This window comes from Callithrix jacchus, chromosome 8 (genome assembly GCF_049354715.1).
Source record: "Callithrix jacchus isolate 240 chromosome 8, calJac240_pri, whole genome shotgun sequence".
In the NCBI taxonomy this organism is placed as follows: Eukaryota; Metazoa; Chordata; class Mammalia; order Primates; family Cebidae; genus Callithrix; species Callithrix jacchus.
Window position 1 is genome coordinate 52,830,332 of NC_133509.1, and position 17,513 is coordinate 52,847,844.

The window sequence follows — 17,513 nt, forward strand, 5'->3', positions numbered from 1 at the left end:
GGATCTGTGTGGCACACACAGCATACACTACACCACCTTGCTCGTGTATCGCTACAACACTGTGATACATGGACTACTCTATTTAATAGAACTCTTTTTCCATAAAATAATTTTTAAATATGTTTCCATCCTGGTCACCAACATGTAACCTAATTTGTCAGTAATGCCCCTTCAAATATGTACCTATAACTATACCAATAACTCCAGATTCATCAGACTATATAGATTACAGTAGCACATTTTCTCCCCGATATGAATATCTGTTACTAATGTAGCCCGACTTTTTGTTTACAACAGCTACACATTACCCAACTGGCTCAAAATCAATATGTTGTCAGCTAAAACTGAAACTGAGGTCTCTGATGTCCTTTACCTGTAAGTGGATAGTTTAATCTCAATGCATGATGTTTCCATTATCCTCTTGAGTTTAATCTTATTCCATTTAGTTTAGGAAAATTTAACAAGCTTTGACTCTGTCACCTAACACCTCTTGCTGTTTCAATTTTTCTCTAAATGTGATAAAGGATGCCAAAAGGATGTTAAAAAGAAAAAAGATCCCATGAGATTAGAGAGCAGCAATGAGTCTCGTGACTTGCCAACGGTACCCTGACTTCTACTTCCACTCTTGGAAACCCATCTCATAACCCATTCTGTAAAGATCTTGGTCTGCTAGGTAATATTAATAGCAGGAGCTTTATCAGCAAATTAATATAATGACTTATAGTGAGTTTTGTGCATAGCTTTTGGAAGTCCATCACATGACCTCAACTTATTTTTTATTGTACACAATTTTCTAGCAACAATGCTTTCACACAGAAGGCAAACTTCCATGGTGGGCATGAGGCACCCAGCAGGTGAGCTTTGCAGGACTCCCTGAATCACAGCCTATGAGAGTTACAGGTACCTGCCTGGTCTTCTAGTTCACCAATGTGTTGGGTCATAAAATGTATCGCAGTTCACATGTGCTGTCCTTTGATCATGCATAATGCAACACGGTTAATCTGTGACCAGTGAAATACATGAAACATTAAACTGCCTCTGGTTTCTGTTTCAGGTATGATCCCTTGACTGCCCCGCAGTAACTGGATTTTATAATAAAGTTAAGTCTTATTTAAAAATGTAAAGCTCTCTGTTCTGGTAAAGTCAATCATATGTTGTAAAGTTATTCCATTTAAAAGAACGGTTTCTTTGTTCACGAAAGACTTGGCTTTGCATATTCACGTTCCATTTAATTATACTCCATCTTCTCAGTACATTTATATTCCCAAACCCATGCAGAGATGAATAGTTTCAACGTTAAAAACAAAAAAATATATATTTTCTAGCAAAATAGGGTCAGTAGCAGCATCTAACATTAATAGTAATCACATAATATGTTATGAAACCAGTTTCACTGTTTAACACAGGAAAAATGGGGAAAATGTGTCCCTGTTACCAGTTTACAGACTGAGTTCTCTCATCATTCATCCACCTATTTTATTCATTCACTCAATAGAACACATGACTACATGCCATGGGTCAGTTTCAGTAACTGACCCAGGTATACAATGATGAACGTGATAACATTGCTATCTTTGAGGAGACATTTAAAAAAAAATAAATAAAAGACATCTGTTTCCATTTTTATGTGTTATCACTAGCAGAAACAGTTTCCAAATGAAGATGGGACACTGAGAACAAAGCAAGGCAACCCCATTTTACTCTGCTGGATGGCATGTCAGCTGCAGAAATTCCCAATCATCCTGTCTGGCTACTCCTAAGGGCAATTTTTTGCTTGCAGCCACTGCCTTATCACGGTAAGCTGGAAGGTTGTTTTTAATTAAAGTCAACAACCACAATTTTCTTAAAATAATCAGCACCTATTAATCTACTATATATGAAACTGCAAAGTGTACAACCAAAGTAAAAGATAAGGTCCTATATTAATAACTTGATAAAAACTAAAGATAAGCTCTTTATCACACAAGAACCAATGAGTTAATATTACAAAAATACATTATAAGAGGAAGATAATTGAGGTCCAAAACCTATTGCCTTTACAAAACTATGATATGGAAATCAGGAGAAACAAAATTACTATTAGTTGCAGAAATTGAGAACACTTTGAAGAGGGGGAAATGTGACTTCACATAGTTCAGAAATGATTGGTAGAAAGAAAGGGGATCTTTGTTTTTCTTTGCTTTTCCTCTTTTATCCTTTAAGATTTCACATCAAAATGACATTAGTAGTCAGACATGCCATTCTAATTCCTTTCTGACTTAATTTAATTTAGAACATTTTAAAGCCCTGATTAAATTCAAAGGCCACTGAGGGAGCCAGTTTGAAGCCAGTCACTGCGGGGAGTACCTCAGAGGTATCCTATATGATCTCTTTTTTATTAATGCAAATAGTATTTTTTATTAATGCAAATTAGGTAGAAATCCAGTATTAAACTACACAAAACAATAAGAGACCGATAAAGATGCTATATAAGTGCCTTAAAAAAACTAGAAGCAAATATAGAAGCTTTAATCAAGATCAAATCAAGAAATTCACATAGAATAAATAACTCATTGTGAGCTATTATTTGTAGCATCATTTCATCATTGGAAAATACCAAAAGGAGTGGGTTTTTAAAATCCTTTCTGCCCCTATGAACCAGCATTGATCTGTAATTATAATAAAGCTAATTTTAAAAAGTGCTTTATGAAGTATTTTCATTGATATTATTTCATTTGATTCTCAAAAAACAAACTATGAATTTGACAAAATTCCTTCCAGCAACTGCAGTCACGGGAGTAATAACAAGCTACAAAATTGGTATTTCACTGATTCTAACAATGTTGATGCTTCCTTCTTCCCCGCACCAAGTTCTCCTGAATCATTCTAGAAATCATGTGTGCTTGTGGATGTAATCATTCCTCCTCATCACTGCTTTTATCTCTTGCTCCGGCTGCACAAAATAGAGCATCCCTCTTGATGCTTCCAAAATGGGCACCAGGGCTGCTATAGTCAAAGGTACCAGATGCTTGCCCAAGGCACAACTGCCTACCTCTCCCACTTCTCCTTAGGATAAGACAAAATCTCATTCATTCTACCATAAATAAAACCATAGTGGATAAAATCTAGTTCATTATACCCTGTTAGACCGGGCTTCCACAGCACCTCCAGCAGGGACTCTGCTTCCACAAATCTGTACATTCTGTTATGCAGAACTTGCTTTCAATATCCTAAAGAAATTTTAGTAACATTACTCTTCAAATTTTCACACTGCTTTTTTTTATGGCAGTCCTTTCTCCATGGGGCTGGTGCAACAGAAAATCTGGAGAACATGCGTCATGCTGTATTTTCAGTGTTGTCCCTCCCGGTGGTAGCCAGTACCCCTCAGATGTGCCTCAAATTCTTGCTTTTCTCAAGATGAGCTTTGTCCTGTAATGATCACCCTCACACTAAAGCAAAAGACTCTGGTCAGGCGTGACTGTCAAATTATCCAGACATGCCTAGACAGGTCTGAATCCTAGGGAGAATATAGCTGCACACATTATTTACTCTTCATGATTCCTCTGGGCTCACCTGGAAACCAGCAGCTTTATTCACTCACAGGAGCATTTCTGGGCTCTCCCTCTAAATACAAAAGTGAAACTCAAAACTTTAAACTTTAACATTTTAGTAAACATGTGAAACCTGAATGAACTGGTTTGTGACTTTATTGTGAAAAAATTGTGTTACCATGATTTTTTTTTGAGACAAGTCTTACACTGTCACCCAGGCTGGAGTACAGTGGCGTGATCTTGGCTTACTGCAAGCTCCTCCCCCAGGGTTCAAGTGATTCTTGTGCCTCCACCTCCCGAGTAGCTGGGTCTATACCATGAATTATTAATATAATAATCTGAATCTCAGTGTTTGAAGTCCTCACTCACTTGCTTAGCATGAAACCCAGTCAGCTCTTCAACACTGCAAAACTGTTGGGCTTCTGATGATAAAGTTCTTCCATTCCTTTGTGCCAAAGCTCCTTCTTCGAGTGTAGGGGCCCTCCCAGGAGCATGAGGAATGTTTGTCCACAGACATCCTGGCCCAGACGTGTTCTTCTCTCATGGTACTTTTCCTTCAGCAGTTCATGGTTCCTCCCTATTGTCTAATATCCTTCTGGGACCCCACAAATACATCTATATCCTATACATCTCTGAATTCCAATTCTGACCTGATATCAAGTTCTTTCCTATAAGGCTCTGGGCCCTTGTTTCAATGTACTGGAACAATCCATGACTGTGAGAAAAAATTCCTGGAACCTTCTATGAGGGGGAGGAAACTCCAGAACATGCCATGATAGGATGCTGAGCTGCCAGGGCTCACAGAGGGACTCCAGGGGGATGGTATGACCTAGATCACAGCCCAAGGGCCACAGAGTTACATTAGATAGCGTCTGATTCCAATTTTTAAATTGTCTAACAGAAGTCACTATCCTTATAAGTGATCAGAAAGCAAATGAAGTGAGATCGTCAAATGCCTCTTAACTCTTAATCGGCTGACATTAATTATATTTTTTCCTGGGCACAAGAATTGATCAAGTGATTCTCAGTTCTCAATATCAAGAAGAAGTATGCCTGGGGCTTAATGCTTCCATCACCACATCAGTGGTGACTTCAATCAAAGGAAAACAATCACAAGATTACTCAGAGCACACTAAAGACTAGGTATTTCCGAGTATGGTGAGCCAAGCTCCCTGTGATTCTTCTGGCACTAAAAGGGCTTAATGAATCAAAGGTAAATGAAAGCAAGCAAAATGGAAAGGAATCCTAGCACCAAGCCCCAAGGATACTGCTTCACCTGCTAGCACAACTAAAGTTCGTCGAGGTTTGGGGGAAGACCATACTCCACAAAGGCTTGGGAACTTTCCACATCAGTCTCCATCCCCCAAATAATAAAATACTATAAAACCAATCTCCAGGTTGATGGTGGGAAGAGGCATAAGAAGACAGACCTGACTACCAGTTCTTGTTAGTATAGTCTCTATTTTATCACCACTATGTAAGAGATTCCCCGTGCATTGCCCTTGAAATAAGAAAATTACAAGCCAACAGAAGGTGCATCACTGGCCTCGGTGATATCTTTATGCTGCATTCTGTGTGAATGGTAATGTTAGCTTCAACTGCTTAGTCTCCTAAGAAGGATAAGTGGGTTTAACTATTTCCTGGGAATTATTGCTTGCCTCTAACATTGAAGAGTCTTCCAAATGGAAACAAAGCTGATTACTTTTGCCAGACTTAATCTCTCACTTGAGCAGTTAATGAGAGCCTTCGATAATTTTAATGACATCACTTCAATAAAAATACCTAGATGTTACTTCCACAGGAAATAAATGTCCACAGACCATAAACTTAACCCGGTTAATAGCTAACGTGGGAGAAAGGTGGGAGTTGGGTTCAGATAAAGGGACACTGTGATGGTAAATGAATTATTCATTCCTCCTTCTGGACTGCTGGAAACTGTCCAAGCCCTCTTCTGGGTTTAGGTGGGAAGAGAAATGAAGTGAAAGACAAAGGTAGCTGCAAGCAGGAAAATTCTCCTGGAATGGGCTTACCAGCTGCAGGGAGTCACTGAAGGGTTCAGAATATAAAGAGGACTAATGGCTACAGGAAAGGGAAAATTAAGAGAAGAAAGGGAACTAGAACACAGGATACAAATCAAATTTACTATCTGGGGAACTCACTCCCTAATGCCTTTCAAAATAAGGCCAATAGGAGGTAATGGCTGGAGGCCCTGCAGGAAGTCTCCACATTAGAGAAGCTACATCAGAAAAAAAAGTTCTTACCCACTTCTACTCTCCTTCCCTTTTCCAGCCCCTTCTTTTATAAGGTTAGAAGCACAAGAGATTCTTACAGTTCTATGATTGGCTCCTGAAAGTGCTGCTGAAGATCCCAATGGAAAGTTGAAGTCAAAGTAAAAGGAACGTTATGAGCATGTGCATGGAGAGGCCAAGGGAAGGTGTGATCCTCGATTGAACTTGTCCCTCAGTCGGCCCATGGTTAGTCTCCAGAAACTGAATGCTCTGTGTGCCTGCCTTGACCAAGATACACTGGAGTTTTTATGATATTTTCCAAATAGAAAAAGAGCTAAATAATAAGATAATCCTAAATCGAGGAAAAAGAGGATTTACTAAAAAGCAATGTATTTAATGCACAGTTTCTGTGCAGTTTTTGGAGTTAAGGCAGCTGAAAGATATTCTACACTCATGCCTCCAGAAGTCTCTTGCCTAATAATCTGAGTTTCCTTGTCAAGTGTTTCTAAGTCCTCAGCATCCAACAGGAGAAAGAATTTTCATCATTAGGGTTCTACGACCCATAATATAAAGTCTACGATTCTGTGACTTTCCTGGTGAAACAGATTGGTTATGAAAGTAGTAAATCTTACCAAAACAAGTTTGATATATTGCAAAACACAAGACAAAAAGCACTTACCACAATTTTAAAGATCTATCCCCAGATCAATGATCTAGAGAGATTTATAAAATTTCACAAGTTCAAAATGACCAAAAACCATTGAGGCCTTTCTTCCCTAGATAGATATTTTTATCTCAAAATTGCACTCGATATTTGCTCTAACCTGTAAGAGACCGTATATCATATTACGAGCTATTTCCTAGACAGAGCATTGCCCATATGCTGTTAGAGGATCTCTGAAAAAGAACATATAACCTGCACAAGGGCATATGAAAACCCTGAGAATCTGGCCACAACAGTCTAGAAAATGTAATGAATACTGAAATGGCGCTTCTTTTACACACTCTTTTTTGGTCCTACTGAATCACAAAAATTGTTTTCACATAACATTTTAAATCACATTTAGTGTATAAGTCAAATGAGCTCTTTAGCACCTTTTACATAAGAAATGATGCTATACCAGTAACAGTAATAACCCATAAGTAAATCATAACTACAGAATTAAGTGACTTCGTGCTTATTTGGGAAATTTAAAAACAGTACAAAAAGAGAAAACTTTGAACCAAGTTTCTTCAAATTAGAGTGAATTCATCCCTCTTCTGGTTAAAAAAAAAAAAATAGTTATTGAGGTGATTACTAAAAACAAACAAAAAAAAACATAGACTACTCTTGCACTTCTGCTTAGAGAATCCCAAGAATGACTCCAGCAGCATGAACTGCTGAATTTAGGTCAAGAGGTCAATTACCCAGTGTCCACATCAAAGGCAGGGACAAGTTACTACTTCTCTCGGCCTGTTCCTGTTTCCTTTGAGAGTCACTGTGACTTTGAGAGTCAACCACAGAAGTAGACTTAGAGGATGCCGGAAAAAAAAACTTACGAAGTATTGCTTCTGGAAGCAACTATACCTCTGAACCACTAGGTCAAAACCATCCTCATCATCTCCACATCTTCCAATACCACTCCCAGTTTTCTTGCTACAAAGTGAACTAACAGGCCCAGAAACTTTAGCCAGTCTCTAAGTAGCACAAGCAGACTGATAGTTCTCCAATCAGCCAAGAATAGACTCAAAGCATCTTAAACAGAGACTAACCTGGAGGTGACTGGTGCTGGGGCTCAGCTGTGGTCTTCCCTGGCCCCGAGCTCTTTTCCAAAATTTCCCCAGGCACCAACCGAGGTTGGCCTGCTCTGAGGAAGGCTGAGCTGGCTCCTTTGGTCTCCGTGACCTTTGCAGAGGATGGTGGCTCCAAGGTGTCAGCAGAGACGCACCCAGGGAAGACTCGGCTCTTTCTACCAGGAGAGTCATTAAGAGCAGCTTCCCTCTCACCAGGCAGTGCAGGGAGCCGGAGGATCCTGTGATGCTGCTGAGGGCTGGGAAGCCTTGGAGACAGAGGCGAGGGAACAGGTAACGTCTGTTTGTGTGTGCTGGACTGCGAGGATGAATTATTAAACACCGTGCCGAGAGCTGCTGGTGCTCGGGGGGATGGCTTCTTATCATCACCTCTGAGTTGTGAGGAGTCAGGACCTACTTTGTGGGGCAGATCCAGAAACAAGGACTTGTGGCCACTGAGGGGCAACCCGGCTCTCCTCTTGTTTCTGGTTTCTGGGCGAGTGTGGGGGACACTCGTGTGGAAAGGGAAGCCCAGTCTTTTCCCCTCAGGGGCTTCATCTAACTTCTCACTCTCTATCACCTTCAGGAGGACCTTGTTCACAGCCCCCTCGGCACTGGCTGGTGCACTAGAAATGGAGGCTGCTTCCCTTGCTGGTGACTTTGATGACCCATTCCCTTGCCGCTCCTTGCCCCACCGTCTGGAACCCCGAGCCCCAGCCTCAGCTCCCGGGAGGGTGAGCAAGTCAGCTTTGGGTACAAACTCAGCTTGGGCTTCTGGGAAAATGGCAGTCTTCTCCTTACCCTTAGAATGTGTTTTAACTACTCTCTGTACCTGGGAGGACAGGTCCTGAACTTTGGCCACCACTTTGGATACGGGTTTCTGCTTGCAAGTTCGCTTAGCTGGCTTCTGCATCTCATCCTTTTCTGCCTCTGGATACTTCTCAGGGTCCTTGTGACTTTCAGACAAACCTGTTTGCGGATGTTCCAGCCCGCTCGGCAGCCTCCGAAAGCCATCCTCTCCTGCCTCTGTTGAGCTGCAGTCAGGGGGCAGCACTTCTCTTCCAAGCCCAGTGTCCTTGAAAGCTGTCTCAAAGCTCCCAAAGCCCAGGTCTGTGCCTGGCGTCTTGGGAATATCTGGGGGGCAGCTCTCTCTCCTCTGCAGGGAGGAGTCAAGTGCCCCATTCGGAAGCAGATTTCCTCTCTCCTCTTGTAGCCAATGATTAGGCCTTGTTTTAGAAAGAGGAAGGGAGTTGCTGGAACACATCTGGTCCTTGCCCATCAGAGGAGCTGATTCTCGGGCTCCACGCCCTTTTCTTCTTGTCCTCTTCTGTGGGAGAGCCCCAAAGCTCTCTCTCCTTCCACCAAACCGCCGAGGCTTTTTGTTTCCATGGGTGCTCCTCTTATTGAGAGGGCCCACAGGGAGCTCTCCCTGCCAGTTGCCAGCACTCTGGAAACAGTCATCCTCAGGGGCGAGGCTCACGGACAGCTCTGGCAGCTTCCCTTCCTGGTTCCCCATCCTGATCCCCAGGATGTGGTCTGAGCTCAGGAGATCAGCTAGCAGTCTCTCTCTCTCTGTTGTAAGTTTGTACAGCTCAATCAGAATGTCCTTCGTGGGAGTCTGCTTGAAAAATATGTCGCCTGGATGCTCGTCTGGCTCCTGGCTGAGGCTGATGATGTCTGACTCCTCCCTGACTTGGTAGCAGTTATGAAAACCTTTATTGGATCTGTCTAGAGTTACAGTGCCCTTGTATGAAAATCCTCTGACTTCCCCCTTTGGAAGATAGAAGCTGATGTAGCAGAGTTCCGTAATGGGCTTATGCAATTGGAGGGTGCAATGAGTGCCTTCCATTATGCCTACCTAATTATTCATGCCTTGGAGATGCCGGTTTGTGGTCAGGCTTCCCAGGCTCCAGTGGTGAGGCATGTGATGGTGGCTATGCAGAGAAAGCAGCTGACAGTCATCTCCAGCAATGAGACTGCCTGTTAGAGGAATAGGGGAAGAAAGCAGCTTGTCTAACAGAGTGCATAAATCACACACCAACATAAAATCAAAGCATAAACATGACTTTTCCTTCCTCTCTGGCTGACCTCAACAACTCAAGGAATCAGACAACAGCCAGATTTCAATCTCTTCTGTACGCCCACCCCACTCCTGGTCAGTGGAACTTTTGTATAACGGAGAGATGAGAAAGTCCTCTAATTTCATCCCTAGGACAAAAGTTCCCTTTTCCTACATGGGGTGGGTAGGGGGACTCACTGTGCAGCCTGGATCAGGTCTCTCAACTTCTCTAGAGCTCGGTTTATGTTCTTCTGTAAAATAGAGATTTCATGACTCCCAGAATTCCTTATCTAGGGGGCTTTGAGATCCTTAGAAAACATAGCCATTTTCATAACTCATATTTGGAATATTACTTTGCAAATATAAGCCTTTCTACCCTCTAAAACCCACCTTCAAGATCTGAGCTCAAATTATCAATTTAACTTAAAGCACAATGTGAGGAAAAAATTTTAGGCCCCAAATTTGGAGTCAGTGGAAAAAAATTCAATGTAAAAGTTCACAATTTGAATAACTCAAGTCTTCATCAAGCTTTATTGTTTTCATTTTTTGTCTTTTTCTTTGTTGTTGTATTGCCTACTTTTTTCCTTCCTGTTGTCTACTTGAAGTCAAATGGAATGACAGAAGAACAGAAAAAAATCTACGAGGAACTGCTGGCCCTGTACGGATTTTCAATTACTTCACCGCAGAAATGGTTGAAATTTCACATAACCAGTGAAGGTGGCTGCTTCCTTGTGTGATATGAGGGACCTCAGAAATGTCTCTGTGGCTACCATCCCCACATACAAACTCTGTATTTCTAATTTCTTAAGCTATTGCCCAGTCTTCAAGTTTTCCTTGCTTAACAAAGTGCTGCCCACACCCTGGGAATGATAACACATTAACTATTCATTAACCCTTGATATCTTTAGTGAAGTATTTTCCTCAGGTTTTTCCTAACTGCTTCTAAATAGCAAAAAACCTCAGAAAAGTACATTTTGAGTGAAGGAAGAGAGAAAGGAGGAAGAGTCTGTTAAAAATAACTCCTTGAGGAAGAGAGATAAAAGAGTGATAATGAACATTGCAGATATCTGGTTAAACCAGAATGCCAGGAGACCAGGAGAGGCCTTGCCTCTTTCACAATTGTATATAGGGCTGCTCTCATTCAAGCAGTCTTGTTTGTTTAAGAGAGGGGTTCTTTATTGCTCAGGCTGGATGGAGCACAGTGGCGCAAACATGGCTCACTGTAGCCTCAATGTCCTAGGCTCAAGTGATCCTCCCACCTCAGCCTCCCAAGTAGGTGGGACTACAGGCATGTGCCCCCACCACCCAGCTAATTTTTTTTTTTTTTTCTAGAAACAGGGTTTCACCATGTTTCCCAGGCTAGTCTGGAACTCTTAGACTCAAGCAATCCTCCTACCACAGCCTCTCAAAGTGCTGGGATTATAGGTGTGAGCCACTGCTCCTGGCTGTATTTTTTAAACTTTTCTAAAATGCTCATTGCTAGCATTTTCTTAAGAAGTACATTTGTAGGGATACTTAATAATTATTGCTACAAACTCTCTGTATACATCTAAGAACTCACTTAGAAGGTAGTTTCTTATTTTGTACTTTAGAATAATCACTAATAAAAGCAATTGCAAAGCTGTCAATATCCACTGAGCACTAAGCATTAGAAGTTCATTTAATGAATTCTCAGACAAGCTGAAGAGAAGCAGCAGATGAGCTATGCTGAGTTTTGGAAAAATAGAATTATCTCTCTCTCTTCAAGCATCGTTTTCCTCTTCCTCCCCTTACCTCCTCAATTCCCATGGATTAGGAGAAGTGTGTGATGTTGGGGGAGAAGTGTTAAAAATTTTCAGAATCTGTTCAAAGTCACAGCAGAAAGTTTATGTTGTAATTTCAAATAAGATTATGACTGCATATTCTAAGAGCCTATTCCCTAAGAGAGGGAATTTGTATATACTGAGCACATATACACTTACACTTCCATTTTGTTATCTCATGTAATCAGTATATCTCCATTTTACAGATGAGGAAACTGAAATTCAGAGTAGTAAAGGAACTTGTCTAGGGGAATGTGGCTCAGAATATGCAAGTTTCAAACCCAGGTGTGTCTCCTACATTGCTTCATAGGTCATGTTGCTCTTTACTGCCTTTTACTAACAAACTGGTTGTCCAGGCAACTTGAATAGAGGAGTTTTTTTTTATTTTGTTAACTTGGTGTCACATAATTTCTTAACAATATCTCTGAGGCATTCACTGGGGCCAGGTGCAGCAGCTTACTCCTATAATCCCAGGACCTTGGGAGGCCAAGGTGGGAGGACTGCTTGAGCTCAAGAATCTGACACCAGTCTGGGCAACATAGTGAAACCTTGTTTCTACAAAATTAAAGAAAATTGGCTGGGAATGTGGTTCATGTATGTATTCCCAGCTGCTCCTGAGGCTGAGACAAGGGGATCGCTTGAGCCTGGGAGATTGAAGCTGCAGTGGAGTGAGATTGTGCCACTGCACCACTATGTTCCAACCTGAGTGACAGAGCAAGACCTTGTATTAAAAAAAAATAAAATAAAACCCCACACTCATTGGAGAGCTTCAGCATGTATGTCTGAAGATAAAATGCTACTCCCTAAAGTCATCCCTTAAACAATAAAATCTAGAAAAAGGGCACCAGGAGTTCACTACAGCTGGTATAGACAGTAAGAAACTCAATGAAGATTCTAATTTAGAAATAAAAGAAGAGAGGGGCTGATATAAAGCTACATCCTTTATGAGAATTATAGACATGTGATGCCTGTTTACAGGATCAAGTATCTTTTTTCTCCCAGTCTTTGTAAGTCTTGGTTGTGTAAATGGAGAAAATGTCATGGTTAGAACTCTGTATGTTAGTCACAGTTGGGAAATTCAAGTCAAAGTTTAGAAAATTATAACTTTAGTTTTTATAGCAATAAAGCCACAATGCAAGGCATAAAGCTACTATTATTTAAAAAAAAAAAAAAGAAAAGAAAAGAACTTCACCCTATTGCCTCATCCACCCAGAAACTTCCATGTAGAGTGCTCTTACCACACTTGTAGTGCCCATGTCTGGAGCCAAGGTGGATAGAACAGAAGAAGAAAAAAGAAATGGGAGTTTGTCTCATGATCTTGGGACTACAGTTCCTTTGTTCTGGGCCCTGGGAAGCAGTGTGCTCTAAGAAGCTTTTTACTGAACATAGACTAAGAAACTTCACTATCCCAGGATCCATGGGAGCCAATGAAGAATCCTAAGCTACTTATGTAGACTTGTTACAAAAAGATTACTTCAGAAGCAAAGTGAAGACTAGATAAGTAGAGAGTAAGACTAGAGGTATAAATCAATTAGAAAGGTCTTTAAGTATTCCAGAAAGAAGTATTGATGGCCGAAAACAAATCAGTAGCAATGTGGATAGAGAAGAGGTGGTCAATTTATAAAGATAGATTTCAGGCCAGGCATGGTGCCTCATGACTGTAATCCCAGCACCTTGGGAGCCTGAGGTAGGTGGATCACTTGAGTTCAAGAGCAGTCTGGCCAACATGGTGAAACCCCATCTCTACTAAAATTACAGAAAAAATTTAGACAAGCGTGGTGGCACACACCTGTAAGCCCAACCATTTGGTGGCTAAGGCACGAGGACTGCTTGAACCCAGGAGATCTAGGCTCAGTGAGCTGAAATCTGTCACTGTACTCCAGTATGGGTGAAAGAATGAGACTCTTTATCTAAATAAATTAGTAAAAATAAAAATAAAGAGATAGAATTAATTGAAAGGGCCTAGTGGTTGATTGGATATGTGTGACAGGAAAGAATTTAGTCATGATTTCAGATGTAGGTGACTGGGTAGATGTGGTGCCATTCACAAAGATAAGAAATACATGAAGAAGAATAGGCTTCAGGGGAAGAAGATGAATTCAGTTTTGGAAATATTGAATTTGATGAATCAGGGGAATAATCAAACAAATATGTCCAGGACACTGCTAGATGAAAAGAGATAGAAAATGAGATTTAGGCTAGGGTTATACATTTGGAAGGAATCATACAGTGTATAAGGTGTTTCAATTCCATGTCATATTTATCTACTTTAGTAAGCACTCTCTATTCTCTCTCTCCCACTAAATGCAGCTGAAAAAAACATCAATATAAAATGAATGGGGCAGCTATTTGAACACTCTAAAAGTAAATAGTAGCAAGCAGATTGATGAGGAAGACGAGGCTTTGAAGGATCACCCAACTGTAAAGCGGTTAACTTTCTCAACTTTGTTCTTCAGTACCCCTTAAGCCTGAACTCAAATGCACCTGAAACATGGAAGTGAATATCAGCACAAACAGAGGAAGCCATAGGAGAAGTCCTGTAATTCAGAATCAAGAATAGGAAACTTTGACAAACCTGACAAAAGCAAGTAATGGGGAAAGGATTCCCTATTTATTAAATGGTGTTGGGAAAACTAGCTAGCCATATGCAGAAAACTGAAACTGTATCCTTTCATTAAATCTTATACAAAAATTAACTCAAGGTAGATTAAAGACTTAAACCTAAAACCTAAAACTGTAAAAACCCTAGAAGAACACCTAGGCAATACTATTCAGGATACAGGCATGGACAGAGTTCATGACTAAAACACGAAAAGCAATGGCAACAACAGCCAAAATTGACAAATGCGATCTAATTAAACTAAAGAGCTTCTGCACAGCAAAAGAAACTATCATTAGAGTGAACAGGAAACCTACAGAATGGGAGAAAATTTTTGGAATCTATCCATCTGACAAAGGGCTAATATCAGAATCTACAAAGAACTTAAATTTACAAGAAAAAAACAAACAACTCCATCAAAAATTAGGCAAAGGATATGAACAGACACTTCTCAAAAGAAAACATTTATGTGCCCAGCAAACATTTGAAAAAAAGCTCATCATCACTGGTCATTAGAGAAATGCAAATCAAAACCACAGTAAGATACCGTCTCACGCCAGTTAGAATGATGATCATTACAAAGTCAGGAAACAATAGATGCTGGAGAGGAATAAGAACACTTTTACTCTGTTGGTGAAAGTGTAAATTAATTCAACCATTGTGGAAGACAGTGTGGCAATTCCTCAAGGATCTAGAACCAGAAATACCATTTGACCCAGCAATCCCAGAGGATTATGAATCATTCTACTATAAATATACATGCATACATATGTTTATTGCAGCACTGTTGACAATAGCAAAGACTTGGAACCAACCCAACTGCCCATCAGTGATAGACTGTATAAAGAAAATATGGCACATATATGTCATGGAATACTATGCAGCCATAAAAAAGGATGAATTCATGTCCATTGCAGGGACATGGATGATACTGGAAACCATCATTCTTAGTAAACTAACACAGGAACAGAAAACCAAATACCACATGTTCTCACTTATAAGTGGGAGTTGAACAGTGAGAACACATGAACACAGGGAGGGGAACATGACACACCAGGGCCTGTTGGGGAATGAGGGGCTATGGGAGGAATAGCATTAGGAGAAATACCTAATGTAGATGACAGGTTGATGGGTGCAGCAAACCAACATGGCACATGTATAAACAGACCTGCATGTTCTGTACATGTATCCCAGAACTTAAAGTATAAGAATAGAAAAAAAAAAAGAATAGGAAAATGTTTTCTTGTTGGCACCTAAAACTCTTTGAGGGAGAGAACAGCTTTCTATGATCAGAGGAACTGTAGTCCCAAGATGTATGGGGGAAAAGCCCTATTCCTTTTTCTTTCACTCTGTTTTGCCTCTCGTTGGTTTTAGTTGTGGGCAGAGTTGCAGGAAGTTTGTAGCTAAAGAGTTGGAGGATTAACAGTCCTCGATTTCTAGCTAGAGGACTGAAACCAGCCTCAGAGAGCCCAGAAGTATGGGGGAGAGTATGGAGAAGGAGCTTAGAAAGTGACCCATAAAGTTGTTCATGGACACCTGAATTAACCTCAAGCTGTGGATTGTGGATCTGATCTTAAATAGCATATGAAGGGCTTTGAAAAGAAATAAAGAGATGAGACAATTTCCCAGGCCCTGGACTGGCCACTGGGTGGCACATACATGGAACAGAGTATTGCAAAAGCTTTGAAAATGGAACTGACATGAAAACCACAGCCCACAGAAGGCTCATTGGAACTTGTGAGCCACACCAGGTTGACTAGCTTGATGTTTCAAGAAAAAACATCTTCCCTGAACAAATAAACTTCAACCTCAACCCTATAGTGTGTTCCATGTCAGAAGAAGGCTTTAGAACAAGGCAAACTCTTCTCTGTGACAATCCATTAGAAAGTCAGAATGCAGTATGGAATCATCACACACATTGTCCATCCAAGAAGCCAGAGGAAAAGGAACTGTAAGTCCTAAGAGAAAAAAAAGTAAATGACAGGAAATCAATGTGCAGTGAGGTTAAATGCACTGGCATTGCAATTCCATGCTGAGTTCACAGGACTATTTCAAACAGCATTGCCTCATTCTACTTGGACTCAAATGTGGCAGCTCTGCAGGAGCCACACACTAAATTATACATATTAATTTGGCCTATGAAGTGACCTGCTCTGGTTATGCTCAAGGTAAAAGCACTTTACTTCCTGGGGAGTCTTCATGTCTTCTATTTCCTCTGATAGACTCCAGGCTGGCATTCTCTCTATGACAACGTTGCAGCAGTGATTTCTCCCTTGACTCTTTTTCCAATAAACAAGTAGATTACCTCACTCTACCCCAAATGGAAATATCTGTTGTGCCTCATTATAATGAGAAGTTATTGCCTTTTAGTAGATGCTATTGTTCACAGCATATTTCACCAATGCTTAAAATAAGATTCAAGAATTAGCTGTAGTCATTCTGTCTGCTGACTGTAGACATCCTAATTGATTTTGGTCTTAAAAGACCAATGCAAAGCTTTCTTTGCTCAGTCATTGGCACAGTCTTGCCCTGTGATTCCATCTGAGCACAACACTGCTAAGATAGATTACCTGTATTCCATTACTAAACTGGAAATTTCTTATTAGTCCATCCAAATTCACCATCTACCTTTCACACCCTCCTAAGACCAAGAGACTGACTTTTATGAACTCAATCAACAAGTTCCCTTGCACTGTGGTTTCTACTAGATTTAGCCATTGGGAAATAGTAACAGATTGGAGGGCGGATGGAAGAGGGCTCAGGACCTTTATCCCCTGGCTTCCTCTCTCCTGGGCTATGGTTTGGCAGTAGGCATGCCCTCTAATGAAGATCACAGCTCCTCTGGGGTAGTCCTCCTCCAGCTGTAGCTACTTTCTCTGGGCACCATTGCTGACCCCTCCCCTTGCTTATTTAATCCTAGATAGCTTTGAATTCTGCCTCTCATATGTGATCATCAACAGGTTATTGCCTGCCTTTCTCCTTTCCATCCACCCTGGGATGGAGTGCAGCTTTTTCAAAGAGGAAATTAAGAAAACAAAGAAAGTTCTGCAATAGGTTACTGGCTCCTCTTCTTTCCATGGAGTTTTTCTTTACTTTGCTTTCCTTTGTGTTTTTCTCTGTCTTTCTTTCTTTTTTTTAAGATTGGGTCTCACTTTGTCACCCAGTCTGGAGTACAGTGGTGTGATCTCAGCTTACTGCAACCTCTACCTCCTGGGCTGAGGCGATTCTTTTACCTCAGCTCTTCGAGTAGCTGGGAAAACAGGTATGTGTCATCATGGCCAGCTAATTTTTGTATATTTTGTAAAGACAGGGTTTTGCCATGTTGTCCAGGCTGGTCTTGAACTCCTGAGCTCAGGTGTTCTGCCCACCTTAGCCTCCCAAAGTGCTGGGATCATAGTTGTGAGCCACTGAGGGGTTTTTCTTCATACACCATATGAGTATAGGAAAAATAACAAAATTACTATAATACACAGCAGAAAGATACCTATTCTATAGGGTATCAAGGAGCAAATCAGAGGAGTTCAA

General features: G+C 40.9%; 1 protein-coding gene across 11 annotated transcripts in view; it reads right to left on the reverse strand.

Annotated features, from left to right (window-relative positions):
- FMN1 (formin 1) overlaps positions 1 to 17,513 on the reverse strand; it is a 415,109-nt gene that overhangs the window by 363,342 nt on the left and 34,254 nt on the right. For all 11 annotated transcript variants that reach the window (XR_008474691.2, XM_078334424.1, XM_035259914.3 and 8 more), the window contains one exon: positions 7,511 to 9,508. Coding sequence is in view for 10 of the 11 variants with exons in the window: in XM_078334424.1 (XP_078190550.1) it covers positions 7,511 to 9,377 (1,867 nt within the window). In the remaining variant the exon portion in view is untranslated. The remainder of the gene's footprint in view (positions 1 to 7,510; positions 9,509 to 17,513) is intronic.